Raw genomic sequence first — 19,006 nt, 5'->3', positions numbered from 1 at the left:
CTTAAAGTGCAAAAAGAAAAATTTTAATAAATAACGACTTCAAGTTCCAATGCATCACAGTAACAAGTAACAGTCTCAGCGCATGTAGTTTGTAATAAGTGATTGTATTTTTGTTTGACGAGCACCAGAACCCGGTGGATATTCATTGTCAAAATGAGAGTGGGTAGTAGTAAAGTGCCTCCGCACGTTGTACTCCTTTATCACCGCACAACACTCGTAACAGAGCAGGCACATAGGATTGAGTTTGGGGTATGTGTGCATATTTATCTGTCCAGTCATTATTATATTGTCTGGTTTCGGTATCAATTTTATGTCTCTTCTTTGACAGCGCCATGCTTCTCAAGTGAGTCTGTTTTGGAAACCATGAAAATAAATGGTTGCAAATGTTGCAAATAAAATGTTATTTATTTTTACAGCGGTTTATCAAATATTTATTGTTATTTATTAGGAGATGGACTGCGGGCCGGTACAAATTCATTAAAGGGCCGGTTCTGGCCCGTGGGCCGCCAGTTGAATAGCTCTGGTATAGTGATTTGCCATATATTAGTTACTCATCTTTAAATCTATTTTCAGTACACTACCTTATTAACAGAAAAGTTTCTTCATTTACATACAGATAAACGTACCAGTATTCTGCAGGTGTTTCCGGAGTGACAGAGGAGGTTCACACTGATTAGGGGAGCATATAATCTCAACAAGTGCTCCTCTCAGTGTGGTTTCCACTGCCACCTAGTGGATAAGCATCATACATGTGGGCCTCATGAAGCTGTTTGAGAGAACACCAAGAGTTTGGAAAGCTGTTGTCTAAGTATAGGGCAGTTATTTTGAAGAATCTAAAATCTATGACTCAATATTTATCCAACAGCATTATCACATATGTCTTATTTTAATGGTCTCACACCTACATGCTTTGTAAAATGTAGAAAATTTAAAAACGGTAGGTGTGTGTCACGGTGAGGGGGCCGGGTCGCCACCAGAGGGCGCGCATCCCGGCCAGCAGCCGATCCCAGCACACACCCCCGCGCACGCAACCACTCCCACAGTCACAATCACCAGTATATTGAACACCTGTTTCTTATTTACTTTGCTCTTCTTAAGCCCGCAGGTCGTCTGGTCCAGTGCTGCACATTGCCGCTACATGAGCGTCTCTGGTCTCTGCGTGTCCGTCACTGCGTTCCCTCCCTCCCTACCTGCGTGCGCGCTACGAGCTTTACCTTGCATCACTTGCAGTGTGTGCGCTAAGAGCTTTACTGGTTTGGTTGCCATGGACAATAAACATCCTTCTGTTCAACCCCCGTCTCCGGCTGCCTCTGTCCCAACGCCTCCGGCGTCACAGTGTGTCCAAGCTTTTGACTGGTACTTTATATTAAATGGCATTTCACTAGCATTAACTCTTGTAACAAAAATATATTTAAATTTTTTTTATGTAAAAAAAAAATCATTCATTCATCATGTGTTTTTCCATCCCTGTTCTCGCTCCCTATAGTCGCCGTCAATGCAAACATCACTGCAGAAAACGCACTACTAGTAACCTCATCTACCCTCCACTCTCAACAAACACCCCGATCATAGCGACCGGGGGACTCTGGAACTGCCAGTCTGCAGTCCAGAAAGCAGACTTCATCACAGCCATTGCAGCTCATCACTCCCTTGACTTCTTGGCCCTAACAGAGACATGGATCACCCCAGAGAACTCTGCTACTCCAGCTGCCCTGTCATCTGCATTTTCCTTCTCGCACTCTCCAAGACAGACTGGAAGGGGAGGTGGCACTGGATTGCTTCTGTCCAGCTGCTGGCACTTTACTCCTTGCACTTTCCCACAAATTACCATCTCAACATTTGAGTATCATGCTGTCACTGTATGCTTCCCAACCACACTTCACATCATTGTTGTTTATCGTCCACCCTGCACCCTAGGCAACTTCACTGAGGAATTGGACACACTTCTGAGCCTCCTCCCTAACGATGAAACTCCTCTTCTTCTGCTTGGTGACTTCAACCTCCCAACAGATAAACTACAATCATCTGGTGTTCTTCCTTTGCTGTCATCATTCAACCTCAACCTCACCCAGTCTTCTCCAACACACAGAGCAGGCAATGTCTTACACCTGGTCTTCACCAGACCACCTGCAGTGATGGACATTGCAGTAACTCCTCTCCACTGTTCAGATCATCACCTTGTATCTTTAACCTTATCTCTTCCTCCCCACCGTCACACCCTTACTGCTACAGGCACTACCACCATCCGTCGTAACCTTCATTCCATCTCTCCATCAGTACTTGCCTCTACTATCACCACAGCCCTCCTGTCCCATGACTCTTTCTCTTGTCTCTCCACAGACACCGCCACTGACACTTTATTGTCCTCCCTCTCTTCAACTATTGACCTCTTATGTCCCCTCTCTTCCAAACCCACAAGATCCTCCCCACCTGCTCCTTGGCTCTCGGACACCCTGCGTAACAACAAACGAGAACTGAGGATGGTTGAGAGGCGATGGAGGACAAGACATCATTTTACAGAGAGAAGCTGGAGGCATCTACATCAGATCCGCGCAAGATGTTCAAAATCTTCTCTTCTCTCCTCAAACCCTCCCCCCTCCAACTCCCACTTCTCTTACTGCAGATGATTTTGTCACCTTCTTTGAAGAGAAGGTCAATACGATTCGCAGCACCTATTCCCTAGTCCCTGTGCCCATTGTGTCCCCTCCTACTCCTCCCTTTTCTCTAACCTCCTTCTCTCCTCTCTCAGCTGAGATGGTGCTTCAGTTGCTGACATCCAGCAGTCCCACCACATGCCCTCTGGACCCCATCCCATCCACACTCCTCCAGACAATCTCCCACAAACTCCTCCCTTTCATCTCTACCATCATCAACAACTCCTTATCTTCAGGAATTGTGCCATCATCATTCAAGGCGGCTAGGGTGGTGCCAATCCTAAAGAAACCCAACCTTGACGCCACCAACATCAGCAACTACAGACCGGTATCTCTCCTCTCATTCCTTTCTAAGATCCTTGAACGGGCTGTACACAACCAGCTATCCTCTTTTCTCTCACAGAACCAGCTTCAGGACCCCAACCAATCTGGCTTCGAGCCAGCACATTCTACGGCAGGGGTGGGCAATTAATTTTTACAAGGGGCCACATGAGAAACCTGAATTGTGTCAGAGGGCCACACAAACGAAAATGACGTCATTGCGGTGGCTCCGCCCACCTCGCGCGAACTTCTGCGAACGGCGGAGGCGTTTAAACTTGCCGAGTCACATTCTGTGCAGTGTTGTCTGAAACGATATGTGTTAGTGTAAAGAAACACCCCTCAAAAACAGGGGAAGGAACATTTACCTGACCAATTTTAATGTTGCTTTTTGTTTCAGATTTGAAAAGTGCTGGAATTTAGGCTAAATGCTTGAAATTGTAACTACTTCGTTTCACAACAAATATCTGTCTGACTGAACAGTTTTCTTGTATTACGTTAACAAATATGAGCCTCTTGTAATTCCAGGACGAAATATGAGAGAAAGCGAAGACGTTAAGATTGGGCGTTTTGAAAATAAACCACCATTAAATAATGTGATTTAAAGCGAATTATTTCGAGTATATGTATAAATATTTAACTTAATTAAGTTTAATGTGCTGGGAAATATTGAAATGGACCTTGAAAGTGACGTACAAGTGCTTTAATTCCACCTTGTAAAGATGTATAAACCCTGCAAACATTACTTTGTTCATTGACAGCGCGCGAGGCCCTCGCACACGGGCGGAGTCACCGCGATTACGTCATTTTTGCCGCGCGGACCCTCGCGCCGCGCCAAGTATAAACCAGGCTTAAACCTACCTTTAAATCACTTCTACGGCACTTTCAATGTCCATTTTAATATTTCCCAGCTGACTCAGGTTCTCTCTAAGCTCGGTTTCTGAAACGGAAAACCCTGAGTTTTTGTTAACTCTGAGTTTACTTACCCGGTTTCGTCACTAAGTCCGCTTTCTGGAATTACCCCCCTGTTCAGTCAGCTATTTGTTGTGAATCGAAATACAGTCACAATTTCAAGCATTTTCAAGTACTTTAGCCTAAATTCCAGCACATTTCAAACCTGGAACACAATGCAACATTAAAATTCGTCACGTAAATGTTCCGCCGTTCGCGGAGGTTCGCGCACTATGTTCATTCGCGAAAGTATAAATTCAGCCTTAATTTGTCGCTGATCACCTACCTAACCCTACTGTTTCTCGCACAGCTCACACACGAGCACGTACGTCCATACGGAATTAAAACGTAGCGATTTCAAAATAAAAGCATCACAGTTGTATTGCACGCACGACATAGATATTTGTTTCATTTATGATTGGCCTCTCGCGGGCCGGACAGGGATGCACAACGGGCCGGATGTGGCCCTCGGGCCGTGGTTTGCCCAGGTCTGTTCTACGGTAACTGCACTCATTGCAGTAACTGAGAAACTCCATGCGGCTAGACCAACTGGACTATCATCAGTTCTGATTCTGCTTGACCTTTCGGCGGCCTTTGACACAGTCAATCACAAGATCCTCCTGTCCATCCTCTCAGGTCTTGGTATCACTGGCAATGCATGGACGTGGTTTGCATCCTACCTGTAGGGTTGTTCCTACCAAGTAACATGGGGAGGATCAACATCCACGCCATGCAAACTCTCCAACGGTGTTCCACAAGGCTCAGTGCTGGGTCCTCTTCTTTTCTCCCTTTATACCCACTCACTGAGTGAGTCTATCTCTGCACATGGCTTCTCTTATCACTGTTATGCGGATGACACCCAGCTCTTCTGACACACAGGTTTCAGCTCGAATCTCTGCATGTCTAAAAGACATTGCCTCTTGGATGGCAACTCACCACCTAAAGCTTAACCCAAGCAAGACAGAGATGCTGTACATCCCTGCAAGAGCCAGTCCTCATCGTGATCTTTCTATCTCATTCGAGAACACCGTGATCACTCCATCCATGGAAGCGCGTAGCCTTGGTGTAGTTGTCGACAATCAACTCTCCTTCGCGGCCCACGTTGCTAACACAACACGATCATGCAGATTCACCCTTCACAACATTCAGAGGATTCGGCCATTTCTCTCTAGGGAGGCCACTCAGGTCCTTGTCCAGTCCCTTTTCATCTCAAGACTGGACTACTGCAACTCCCTCCTGGCTGGTCTTCCTATGCATGCCATCAAACCCCTGCAACTGATCCAGAACGCTGCAACTCGGCTGGTCTTCAACCTTCCCAAGTTCAGCCATGTCACTCCCTTGCTGTGCTCCCTCCACTGGCTTCCGGTAGCTGCCCGCATCAAATATAAAACCCTGGTGCTGGCCTACAAAGCAAAGAATGATCCAGCTCCTCCTTACTTGATGGCCATGGTAAAACCCAGATGCATACCTAGAGCCCTCCGCGCCTCAAGTATGTCTCGTCTTGAACCTCCATCATCCAGGACACATGGGAGACAAGCATCCAGACTTTTCTCTGTCCTGGCTCCAAGGTGGTGGAATGAACTTCCTTTGTGTGTCCGAACATCGGAGTCACTTGCTGTCTTCAGACGCCGACTGAAGACCCACCTCTTTCAAGTGCACTTTGCATAATTATGCTTCGTCTATTGTGCTTTATCGTCTCTTTCCTCAGGTGTTTGTTACAGGTATTGCTTACTGTCTTTTTCTCAGGTATTGTGCATAATTGGGTTATAGGAATTGTTTACTGTCTTTTTCCTCAGGTGATGTGTATATTCAGGTATCATTGTTAGGTATCATTTGACTTTCGTCTAGTGGGTTTTTCCAGCTTAGAGTACCTTGTGTTCAGGACTATCTATTCTACCTTGGAGATTCCAAGCAACTACGTAGCACTTTTGTAAGTCGCTCTGGATAAGAGCGTCTGCTAAATGACATAAATGTAAATGTAAATGTAAATATAAGTTAGTCATCAGTAATGAAGTTGCATTTGTAACATTCATCATAAGGACTTTAGGACATTTATTCTGTGTTTATTTACAGTGTTATTCTTTTTTTCATTTTTGTCTTTTTTCATGTTGTAGTGAATCATGTATTGTCTGTATTCCAGCACAATTAATCATTTCCAGAGACTCTGCCAGAGACTCAAACCCCCTCCGCCACTTGGCTATGTCTCAGAAATTTTGTCCATTAAAAAGTTATGAACAGAATAGGTGACAAAGGGCAGCCCTGGTGGAGTGCAGCTCCCACTGGGAACCAGTCTGAATTACTGCTGGCCATGCACACCAAGCTCCTGCTCTGTTTGTACAGGAACTCAGGGCGGATCTTGTCCACCCCCAGAGACTTGCTGCCAAGGAGTTTCACAACTGACATGGTCACCTCAGCCCGAGTGATGGGCAAATTCCCGTCCGAGTCCTCCAGCTCTGCTTCCTCTGTGGAAGGCGCAATGGTGGATTGAGAAGATCCTTGAATATTCCTTCCACCACCTAATGACATCCCCAGTTGAGGCAGAGGCTGTAAACTAAAAGCTTTATTGTCCATGGTGAAAACAACATAAAGACTCAGGCCAAACAGTAACTGTAAAGAGGCAGGTGACACTTAGCACAGTCCAGGCAGGCAGTCCAGTGGCGTGGCGACTTGTATGAACAGGCTCATTTGAGATGCCAGGTGAAGGCTCATCAATGTGCAGCACTGGACTGCAAAAACTGTGGGCTTAAGTGCTGGGTGAGTGAATGACAGACTGTTGCATGAGAGAGGCAGTCAAGCTCGGCTTCATTCTCCACAGCCCACACCCACACTCGCTAAGGATTCAACCCAGGCCGAGCCCATGCAAATCGGTGAGATGACAGCCCCCAAGGAGCAATGGCAGAGCTTGTGTGAGTAACTCCTTGATGGGTCATCTGCTGACAATTAAGGCTATGGTGACATATAAGAGCTTCTCTGTTGGGGTCTTTGCCTTAGTGGACTCAGGAGCATTGGGAAACCTGATGGTGCAGAGCATGGCAGAGAGACTGGGCGTGCCCCTGAAGGCCTTGGACACCCGAGGCGTGTGCAAGCACTGGACGGCAGGCCTGTGAGTGGTGGCATTATTCAATACCGCACTGCTTACTTTCATCTCACAGTTCAGGGTCACGTTGAGCACATATCATTCTATATCCTCCCACACCTCCATAACCCCATTACACTAGGACTCCACTGGCTTAAGCTTTACAACTCTGTCATTAGGTGGACCACAGCCCAGATTATTAGATGTTCTAAGCCCCTCACACCCGTTCGAGGCAGACACAAATTCACTGTCCAATCCACCTCCATATAGAGCAGGTATCACCAAATGGCAGACCGCGGTCCGGATCCGGACCCGAACGCCGTCCTGTCCGGACCCAATCACATTCCTGATTAACTGGATACGGATCCAAATGCCAAAAATTTTTTAACGGGAGACTATATTTTAAACCGGAGAATTTATTTTTAGACGAGTGTTACATTCACCACCCCTTTCGTTCGCCACCGCGGACCCGGACCTAAGGTCTGAGCTATCTGCCAAAAATGGACCGCGGAAAGATTTAATTGATTACCCCTGATATAGAGAGTCCCAATGTAGTCAACCCCAGGCCATCCCTAGCCATTATAAAAATCTGGCTGAAGTTTTTAGCAGTTCACCTCACGGGAATGGTGGAAGTTCATGTCGAAATTAAACATTACATTAAGACTCACCTCAGGTCATCACCCGCAAGCTAACGGTTAGGTAGGGTTGCAACGGTATGAGATTTTCACGGTATGATAACCGTCTCAGAAAATACCGCGGTATCACGGTTATCACGGTATCACATTTTGTTACATATATTATTAAAAGATACACTGACCCATAAAGAAATTACAACAAAAGTTTTTTTTGTTCAATGAACTATTTATTGTAGAAACCTGGAACTATTGTATACAAAATGTCTCCTTTAAAAAAAATAAGCTGTACACGTGTTTATATAAATACTACAAAATTAGAGAAACCAAAATCATGTACAATTAATTACGTTTAAATTATTTAATATCTGATAAACTGAGCCTGGGTCAGTGTCTGATCAACAACTTTTGTAAACGTCTTACTGCCAAGTTGGAATATAACCAGCCACTGTAGAAAGAGACATCCTCACAATAGAGATTTCTGTTTTAAAATTTGTCAGGTAAATGTTCCTTCCCTGTTTTTGAGGGGTGTTTCTTTATACTACCACATACCGTTTCGGACGTATAAACGCTTCCGCCATTCGCAGAGGTTCACGCGAGGTGTGCGGGCGGAGTCGCGCGCTACGGTCACTCGCTTTCACTGGATGTGAAAGACGCCATCAATTTACATGCATTCATTTTCAAATTCTGACGTGACTGTTTTTCATATGTTCAACCCAGACTCGGTGTGAAAGCCTTAACCCTTCCAGGACTAGGAATTTTTTTCTGTCTAAACAGAAGGCGGATCGCAGGAGGAGTGAGGCCCTTCCCTACAAGGATTACTCGGATTACTGTTAGTATATCGATATGTAGTAATGCACCGCTTTTAGTGACCAGTAACATTAACGGTGTTGTAATGACAGGAAAAGTAATAAATCTAGCGACGGGATCGCTAGAGGGCGCTACTGCACATGTAGTATTAGGTTAATATATAGGTAGGAACCATTGTTGAATTACCTGTTGACCTGGGGCGGGGGCAACTAATAAAGGAAGACAGTTCTAGAGTGAAGCCAGTGTGTGCGTGTCGTCTGTTATCGTCTCTCGGTCTGTACAGGTTTAATACTATACCTAGATGACTAAACATGGTGTCAGAAGTTGGATTCGAGTAAGTTTACCAACGTTTATTGTCCATATACCACTGGCGAAGTAAAAAAAAAAAACGGAAAAAAAACTGGGCTACCGCACGTGCTTCGACCCCTATAACTGCGAGGTGTAACCGGTCTTTTTTGAGAGTGGAGTAAAACGATTCAGCGTCACAGCGCAGCAGTATGAGTCTGTTCCAAGTTCCACCGCCGGATAAATTCATATTCAAGGCTGAAGACTGGCCCAAGTGGATTAAACGCTTCTAGTGTTGCACGGTATACCGATACTAGAGTAGTATCGCGATACTTCGTCATTAAAAACGGTACTATACCCAGTTTGCTTAGTATCGGTGCTATAGGACTAAGTGCGTATTTTTTTTTTTTTTTTTTTTTTTTTTTAAGAGCAGTATTTCCAAAGAGTGCCACACGGGGGCAGTGTGCGCATACATCAGTGCAGCGCTTGCCTCCTCTCTGCAGAATAAGAAGAACCCGTGTACGATGGCTGATAATACAAGCAATATTGCGGACCGTCCTCAGCTTGTTGAAAAACTACACGCACGAAGCGAAATATGGAATTATTTGCATACATTTCAGACAGTCATGGCAACCCCGTGGACACATCAAAACCGGTCTGCAAACGGTGCTTTAAAGCTGTACCAACCAAAGGAGCCAATCGATTCTTTTTACATAAAATGCGCTTTCGTTTGACCCACCCAAGGTGCCGTAATGCACAGAACAGTTGGTAATGCTGAAATGGCAGCTAAAACAAACGCAGTGTGTTCGCAGCTCGTCTTAATTAAACAAGGAAAGCAGCAGAAGTGCTGTGTGGAAATACTTTGGTTTCGAAGCAGATACAGATGGAAAACCGAAGGACATGAACAAGTCAGTTTGCAGGCGGTGCTGGTGCTTTCGGAACATTTCAACGAAGGGCGCTAAAGCCTGGTTTATACCTGACGCGCCGCGAGCAGCGCGAGGGTCCGCGCGGTGAAAATTATGTAATCGCGGTAGCCTCGCGCGCTGTCAATTCGCGAGGTCGTGCACCTCTAGAATTTTGTAACTTAGCGCGCGCCGCAGCGCAATGAACAGTCATGTTTGTAGGGTTCATACACCAACAAGGTGGAATTAAAACACTTGTACGTCACTTTCAAGGTCCATTTCAATATTTCCCAGCACGTTAAACTTTAGTTAAATATTTATACATATACTCGAAATAATTCGCATTTTCATCACATTATTTAATGGTTGTTTATTTTCAAAACGCCCAATCTTAACGTCTTCACGTTCTCTCATGTTTCGTCCTGGAATTACAAGAGGCTCGTATTTGTTAACGTAATACAAGAGAACGGTTCAGTCAGACAGATATTTGTTTCAAGCATTTTCAAGCACGCGGACAAGGTGTGCGGACTCGCGCGCTACGGTCACTCGCGAAAGTTTAAACCTAGCTTAACACAACGAATCTGGCCAAACAACTGAAGGCACGCATATTTGTACAAAACATTTCAAGAGGTTGGTGATTATTCCCAATTCTAGTATTATAGCATACAAAATTATGTGTCCGATTATGGTATCCTAGCAAATGTCATATTCTTGGTTTAAGAGCCGTAAGTGCGACAGCATACAGGGAGAAAAAAAGAGTGATCGTACTACAATGGATCAATCATCTATGAATACTGAACTCTAATACTGAAGTTTTAGTTACATAAAGAGTTAAAGTTGTTTAAAGTATACTTAAAATACACTTTTTGCACTAGCCTTTTTTAACTTCTAAATGTGAATTCCAGAGTGCACTACTATTATTTGTGTTAATTTATATTAATGTGCAATTATTTATTTTTCTGTTTTAATGTGGTAGGGACTACACCTTTTATTTATTTGACATTTGTGAAACAAAATACAATATTTATTTGTTTGTTTGTAAAAAATAAATAAAAAGCCTTTAAAACGGAAATGAGCACAGTATTTGACTTTGGTATCGAAAATCGTATCGAATTTCAATACTTTTTAAAGTATCGTATCGAAGTTGTAATTCTTAGTATCGTGACAACACTAAACGCTTCGAGAGGTTTCGGATAGCGTCAGGTCTGGAAACGCAAGCGGACGAAAACCAGGCGAACGCGCTGATTTACGCGATGGGAGAAGAGGCGGAGGATATACTGATCTCTCTACACCTGAGTCCCATCGAAGCGAGCGATTTCAACGAGGTCAAAAGCAGGTTGGATGCTCACTTTATAACACGAAGGAATGTCATTTTTGAAAGGGCCAAGTTTAACCAGCGGCAACAGGAGCTGGGTGAGTCAGTCGATTGTTTTATTACTGCATTGCACTGTTTGGCCGAGCATTGTGGATATGGAGAGCTACATGATGAAATGGTGAGAGACAGGCTAGTAGTTGGACTAAGAGACACAAAACTGTCAGAACAACTACAAATGGACCCTGAATTAACACTCGTCAAAGCTGTTACCAGAGCTTGACAGAGCGAGCAAGTGAAAAAGCAACAAGAAATGCTTAAGAAAAAGCTTTTTAAGAAAAAAAGGTGACGCAATGAACACACAGCTCGACAGCATGCACTTCAAGCAGCGAGGGGGTATACACACACCAGTCAAGCTACAGACATCCCAGTCGGCTATGAGGGTGGCACAGAAAAAGTATACCAAACCTCCACAATGTAAAAGATGTGGTGATACAAAAGGACACAGCCTGCAGCAATGTCCAGCTAGAGAAGCAGTGTGTAACAACTGCAAAAAGAAGGGACATTATGCCAGAGCTTGTCGTTCCAGAAAGTCCAGTCAGGTGAACATTGTAGGTACCATGCTAAACCAGCAGGTGGCAGTACCACTGGCAACACATGGAACAAGCTTGCTTTGACGGAAGTAAGGGTGTGTCTACAGTCCAGGTGTTTAAATACCCTGAACAGCCATCCATCTAACTCTCTCTGGTTTGACCGACACATAGGTTAGACCTATTAAAGAGAGGCTCCGTAATATCTCCCTCTCTCTCTGGTTTGACCGACACATAGGTTAGACCTATTAAAGAGAGGCTCCGTAATATCTCCCTCTCTCTCTGGTTTGACCGACACACAGGTTAGACCTATTAAAGAGAGGCTCTGTCACTCCTCTCTCTCCAGTTTTTCTTTGAGAACACGCGAACTTTGCAACGACTAACAGCAAACAGCTGAAAGTCGTATTACTTAATTAACGAGCCCAAGTTACGGTGTAATCTAACCAGCAACCGATCAACGTTACCGCGACAACAGATTCACCGAACGACTTCAATCAAGCTTGTTAACGCGGCCACACGGACTGAAACAAAGGCGATCAATTCCCTGTAGTTAAACCGTGAACAAGACTCTCATTCCTGGACTTCATATCCAGAAGGACGTTTCCCAGCACACCTGGACGACATCGCTTTATCAACGAGGAGCCTGCGGTGGAAATTCCCTCCTAATTCAGGGAGGACGACGACACTACCTCAAATCCTCAACACGTGAGACTCTTAACGCTGGGCATAGTTTATAAAAGGGCAAAGTTATTTGAACTGTAAAGTTAACCAAGCTTTCTGTTAATACATTCTTAATGTGTTTAACTTTATTTTCATAATCTTCATCAAGATTTGTATATACAAAGCTCTCTTTACTGTGCATGCCACCATCTTTTATTTATCTGATTAATGGACAACTTGTAGTCTTCCCCATTCTCAGACACACCACATTAATTTTTAGTTATTAAGCCAGCTCCATTACTCTCTGTTCTGACCACGTTGGAATAAACCAGCTGAGCTCATTAACACAGTCGCGCTGCTCTACGGTTTAAAGTCGGCGCCATTTTAGTTGCTTTGTTCTCTATAGGAGAACTGAGATTACAGCTCCGCCTCCTCACACGCGCACAAGCACGTGCACACATTACACTCCTCCCCTTTTTATACACACACACACACACACACACACTAAGTACCCAGTCTTCACTGTAAATGTACTGATCCTAGTTGATGCCGTTTGTTTTAGAATAGTTGGTTTTAAATAAATGTATCATTTATTTTCACCAAATTGTCTGTGTTGATGTCATTCAAACGTGGTTGTTGCCAAAACCTCCAAAGAATTCATAGTGAAATCCTTCAGATGCCAAACCATTAATTACCCATAGTTGATAACTAAATGTTATGGTTCTGGTATAATTAGAATATGAGACTGATTCTAAATTAATGAGACTGATTTAATAATTAAGGTAAGACAAATTATATCTACTTTAAAGGATTAGTAGGTGAAACCCCTACATAATTGGTGCCCCTGCGTGAGGGAGATTTCTGGCTCAACCATATTTGTTTGATATCAACCATATTTTTCATATCACAGGCTTTCAAGCCATTAGAATAGGACCATCTCCAAATTCGCCAGAAGAGGGCGCCAGAGCGCTTCCCAAGTCTTCCTATAGAGGAAAGCTAGTACTTGGTAACTACAGTTTGGTGATAGTGTTCTAATTTGATTACCATTTGGTTACTATTCACATTCATTGAGCAATCAACTGAAGATCAGTATATTTATTTTACTCATTTAATTTCTGATTACTTCAATAGTAATTCAGTTGTTTTAATTTGTGTGGCATCCCACTGATTTCCCCAGTACTGCAGAAGTATTAGGATAATTATTTAGCACAGTTATCAGACTTCACTGTCTTTGTATAACTTCACTGTTGCAGTCTTTGGTCCAGTGTGCTAGTGTTTAGTTTCAGAGACCATAATCACCTTTGGCACAATTCTTTTTACCCCAGTTTCAATTTGGCTTGTCCACCTAGGTAATTACCCTTTTTACCTGCCCAGACACAAGGTCCTGGCACAATAGCTAAGCCAGATTGTACTGAAGCTTACTTGATTTTGTCCCTTTTTTTTGAGCTAGTCTATAAGTACATTTAGACTAACCATGACTTTTCTAAAACAGAATACTTGTCAATCTTTGTTTCAGCTCCTTCAGATGCTTGAACCAGGTAGGAAGGATGTTGACAAACCTCTAAAGGACTACTTTGAGGAGACCCCTACCGTTCCAGATGTAGTTTTTAAAATGTTCCTTCTATGTCAGCAGCAGGCTCTCTTAGAAGTAGAGGCACTACGCAAGGAAAATAGACTCCTCAAACAGGACACTGCTAAGCTCAGTTCTGAGGTTGAGAGCCTTCGCCACAACCTCCAACTGACCACTCATGCGCTGAATGACGTGCTCACCGTAAGTGAACGTCACACGGGCTTAACAGAAACTGCCCGCCTCCAAAGGGAGAGTGAGCTTGCTCGTGCGAGAGCGCAAGATTTCCTTGCAACTAGATCCGGCACCTCTAGACCTTCTTTATTAGTTACAGTAGAAAGCCCATATAGTCAGCACTCCACAGGTGATGATGCACCTGTCATACATCCTAAGGCCCCAGCTCCAGTCCCCACGAGTCTTCGATTAGATGCAACTAGTTCTTCCTCAGAGTATCCATATGATACTACTGACGGTTCAGCTTCTGAAGCTCAAAGTGAAGCCTCTGTGGAGAATCACCCTCCTAGAGCAGATGCCCTGTCTGCATCCTCTTGCTACGAGTCAGCAGAGCCCTCTTACTCGTCCCTAGCTTCTGCCCCCTTACTCTTGAGTAACAAAAAGAGTAAAACTAATCCTGCTATGTTTTTTGACCCTCCTTATTCTCTGCATGATGTCCAGACCAGGGACATCCCATCAGGTACAACAGCTAGGAAGCCTTACTTAAAAGCTGAGCATCATTCCACTGACCCACGCACAGGCTGGCACAGTGACGTACATGTTCCAGCTTCTTCCTCAAGGAGAAATGCAGGTATTTCTCAACTTGAGATGCGCAAAGGCTCACTGTTGCCCCCCTATGGACAGAGACCAGGAAGGTAGAAAGCATGCTGGTGACCATTATCCTCTGCATGATGTTCAGACCAGGGACATCTCATTAGGTACCACAGTTAAGAAGCCTTGTATGAATGCTGAGCATCATTCCACTGACCCACGCACAGGCTGGCACAGTGACGTACATGCTCCAGCTATTTCCTCAAGAGGAAATGCAGAAATTTCCCAACTTGAGATGCACAAAGGCTCACTGTTGCCCCCTATAGACACAGAGCAGGACGGCAGAAGGCATGCTGATGTACACCACTGGCAGAACGTACAGACAAGGGACGTCTCACCAGGTAGAGCAGATAACAGGCCTTACTTAAACGCTGAGCATCATTCCACTGACCCACGCACAGGCTGGCACAGTGACGTACATGCTACAGCTTTTTCCTCAAGGAGAAATACAAATATTTCCCAACTTGAGATGCATAAAGGCTCATTACTGCCACCTAGGCACAGAGAGACAGGAGGCAGTAGGCATCCTATTGACCAAGAGTTACACCACTTGGATAGTGAAGGTCCACCTTCCTATTCTAATAGACATGTCCTTGAACATTTCCCTCGGTTAAAGTTACTAGATTCACTAGCCAAGGACATGGAGCCATTCGACCCAGCAAGGTCAAACTACCATGTTGAAGACTACCTCCAAGAAATTGAGTGTAGCCTCTCGGACTTGCCCTATGCAACAGAACGAGAGAAAGTGAAGCTAATTTGGAAAACCACCTCTAGATCAGTTCACACGTTCATAGAGTCACAGCCGTTTTCCATTAGGGACAGTTACACTCAGCTTTGTAAAGCCCTCGCTGAGGAGTATTCCTCTTTCTTTGACGAAGCGTCAGCATTCATGTCGGCCATTAAAATTAAGCACAAGCGTTCAGAGCATCCCAGAGATTACTTTAATCGCTTGAAACAAACATTTTTCCAGGGAAGAAACGGACCCGGTCTCAAAGAAGACCGAACCTTCAAATCCCTATTTTTGCACAATCTCCACCCTTGTGTGAGAACCCATGTCTCACTTTTAGCACGCCAGGGTGACCTGTCGATGCGTGAGATCAGAAAGACCACGCAGACAGTTTGGGAGACTGTTGTACAGCCCAGTCTGCCTGAAGGAGACTCCAAAGAGCTCCAAGATCCTCCCTATGATTTCCCTGTAAATTCAGACACTGTTCTTTCTGCAGGCCCCTCTCACTACTCTCGTCACAGGGACAGAGCCAAGAGGTGGAAAGAGAGGCAGAACCAGTGGAAGGGGGGGACAGCCCTAGATAAGGATCAGTTAGTGGACCTCCAGCCTGAGCCAGGAGGAGGTAGAACTGACTTTATACGAAGTTACATGTAAACCTTCAGCCTGTAAACATGTAGCTATGTTTCCAGATCTCTAGCCCTTTAAAGGGAGATGTCCCTGGCATCATCTCCGCTCACAGTTCTGCATTCTCAATGCAATAGGTTCTTTACTAAGGGGGGTGTACCCGGCGTTACCTCCTAACTTCTACATTTTACCCCTCACACAGATCTTATTCTCTCCTCTACCAGTATAGCAAGTGTGAGATACTTAAATACTTGTCTATCACAGGATAGGATGAGGCATTACACCTCAGTTAAACCCCCATTTACATTTTACTAGATCTCACAAGAAGCCACATTCTAACTGGACATTAACCCAAATGTTTTAGTCCAGCAAGATCTTTCCTTTAAAGCATTGTTAGGTTTGTTTCAGCCAACAGACTAACACCAACATGTGCTAACTCCACACCTTTCTCCATGCCTGATGTATTTCCTCTTTTCCATCAAAGGCATTTAACCCTGCATGTGACCTTGTTTTCTTATTGTAAAGCCAAGAGAAATCTAAGCCATGCATTAGTATCCTTTCATTGTTTTTCTTGATTTGGTTAACCTTAGTTACTGTTCAAGAACTGCCCAGTAATGAACTTGTTGCCCAGATGTGTGTCTACAGCGTCTCCCAGCCATCTCATGGATTATGCTATGAGCGGGATAGACAACTTGACTCATGGAATTGATCACCTTCCAGTGGATGCTACAGGGAACATGGACTGCATGGATAACCTTTTGTGCTCTTCAGGACTGTGACATCAGCCCCAGTCTGAAGACCAAGGGGGGAATGTAGGTACCATGCTAAACCAGCAGGTGGCAGTACCACTGGCAACACATGGAACAAGCTTGCTTTGACGGAAGTAAGGGTGTGTCTACAGTCCAGGTGTTTAAATACCCTGAACAGCCATCCATCTAACTCTCTCTGGTTTGACCGACACATAGGTTAGACCTATTAAAGAGAGGCTCCGTAATATCTCCCTCTCTCTCTGGTTTGACCGACACACAGGTTAGACCTATTAAAGAGAGGCTCCGTCACTCCTCTCTCTCCAGTTTTTCTTTGAGAACACGCGAACTTTGCAACGACTAACAGCAAACAGCTGAAAGTCGTATTACTTAATTAACGAGCCCAAGTTACGGTGTAATCTAACCAGCAACCGATCAACGTTACCGCGACAACAGATTCACCGAACGACTTCAATCAAGCTTGTTAACGCGGCCACACGGACTGAAACAAAGGCGATCAATTCCCTGTAGTTAAACCGTGAACGAGACTCTCATTCCTGGACTTCATATCCAGAAGGACGTTTCCCAGCACACCTGGACGACATCGCTTTATCAACGAGGAGCCTGCGGTGGAAATTCCCTCCTAATTCAGGGAGGACGACGACACTACCTCAAATCCTCAACACGTGAGACTCTTAACGCTGGGCATAGTTTATAAAAGGGCAAAGTTATTTGAACTGTAAAGTTAACCAAGCTTTCTGTTAATACATTCAATACATAACTTTATTTTCATAATCTTCATCAAGATTTGTATATACAAAGCTCTCTTTGCTGTGCATGCCACCATCTTTTATTTATCTGATTAATGGACAACTTGTAGTCTTCCCCATTCTCAGACACACCACATTAATTTTTAGTTATTAAGCCAGCTCCATTACTCTCTGTTCTGACCACGTTGGAATAAACCAGCTGAGCTCATTAACACAGTCGCGCTGCACCACTTTTAGGCCGCCCAGCTGTTACAGCACTGCAGTTAGTTAGTTAGAATTCCCAAAGCTATTTAGTGGTCTAGGAAAGATGCAGGGAGAGTACAAAATCGTACTGAAGCCCGGTGCTAAACCCTTCTCTCTGTCCACCCCTAGACGCATTTCACTCCCTCTCATGCCTAGAGTTAAAGAAGAACTTAATCGCATGGAGCAACAAGGAGTCATCTCTAAAGTGGAACAGCCTACTGAATGGTGTGCACCTATGGTGGTTGTACCTAAGCAAACTGGCAAGGTGAGAATTTGTACAGATCTCACAGAACTGAACAAATCCATCTTGAGGGAGAGACATCCACTTCCCTCAGTAGAACACACACTAGGACAGCTAGCTGGAGCCAGAGTGTTCTCAAAGCTGGATGCAAATTCAGGGTTCTGGCAGATTCCACTTTCCAAAAAGTCTTCCCTATTAACCACGTTCATAACCCCATTCGGACGATATTGCTATAACCGTTTATGCTTCGGAATTTCCTCTGCTCCTGAGCACTTTCAGAAGCGTATGACACAACTGCTTGAGGGTTTGGAGGGTGTTCTGTGCCAGATGGATGATGTGCTCATTTGGGGAGCTACACAACAGCAGCATGATGAGAGACTACGTGCAACACTGTCACGACTTCAGGAGGCCGGAGTTACTCTCAATGAAAAATGTGAGTTCTCAAAGAGCCGAATCACGTTCCTGGGGCAAATTATTGAGGCATCTGGGGTGAGTGCAGACCCGGAAAAGGTGAAGGCAGTGAAAGCCATGAGAGAACCAAGAAATATTAGTGAGGTAAGAGGACTGCTGGGGATGATAAATCATCTGGGGAAATTTCTACCTCATCTAGCTGAGAAGACCCGTCCACTCAGAGACCTGTTGAAAAAGTCAAACGGGTGGGCATGGGGGTTCCAACAGCAGGAAGCTTTTGATAAGATCAAAGAGGAGCTAACAACGCCTCCTGGGCTGGCATTATATGACACCGATGCTGAAACAATGGTCTCTGCTGATGCATCATCATATGGGCTAGGCGCAGTTCTTCTCCAGAAACAACCATACACAGCATGGAAACCAGTAGCTTATGCATCACGGGCTCTCACCACCACTGAGCAAAGGTATGCCCAGATAGAGAAGGAGGCATTGGCGTCCACATGGGCCTGTGAGAAGTTTGCAGAATTTCTCCTAGGGAAAAACTTCCACATAGAGACAGACCACAAACCACTGGTCCCTCTTTTGGGATCAAAGACGCTGGATGCTCTTCCACCACGAATACAACGTCTCCGAATGAGACTGCTGAGGTTCTCATATACAAT

The 19,006-nt window shown here is 44.6% G+C and overlaps 1 protein-coding gene across 2 annotated transcripts; it reads left to right on the top strand.

Annotated features, from left to right (window-relative positions):
* The first annotated feature begins 762 nt into the window (after nt 1-762).
* LOC143508344 (uncharacterized) lies at nt 763-4,749 on the top strand. Of its 2 annotated transcripts, XR_013129326.1 has the most exons (3): nt 763-1,356; nt 1,487-2,982; nt 4,560-4,749. XR_013129326.1 is itself a non-coding variant. In XM_076996785.1 (2 exons), the coding sequence occupies exons 1-2, from the start codon at nt 1,139-1,141 to the stop codon at nt 2,625-2,627; spliced, it is 1,359 nt and encodes a 452-aa protein (XP_076852900.1). In that variant the 5' UTR covers nt 763-1,138; the 3' UTR covers nt 2,628-3,072. The 2 variants fall into 2 exon arrangements, 1 of the variants encoding a protein (XP_076852900.1); XM_076996785.1 differs by lacking the exon at nt 4,560-4,749 and having other exon boundaries at nt 1,487-3,072.
* The last annotated feature ends 14,257 nt before the right edge of the window (nt 4,750-19,006 follow it).

Source organism: Brachyhypopomus gauderio, chromosome 2 (genome assembly GCF_052324685.1).
Source record: "Brachyhypopomus gauderio isolate BG-103 chromosome 2, BGAUD_0.2, whole genome shotgun sequence".
NCBI classification, from domain to species: domain Eukaryota; kingdom Metazoa; phylum Chordata; class Actinopteri; order Gymnotiformes; family Hypopomidae; genus Brachyhypopomus; species Brachyhypopomus gauderio.
The sequence above is the reverse complement of the archived record's forward strand: the minus strand, read 5'-3'. Positions and strand labels throughout refer to the sequence as shown.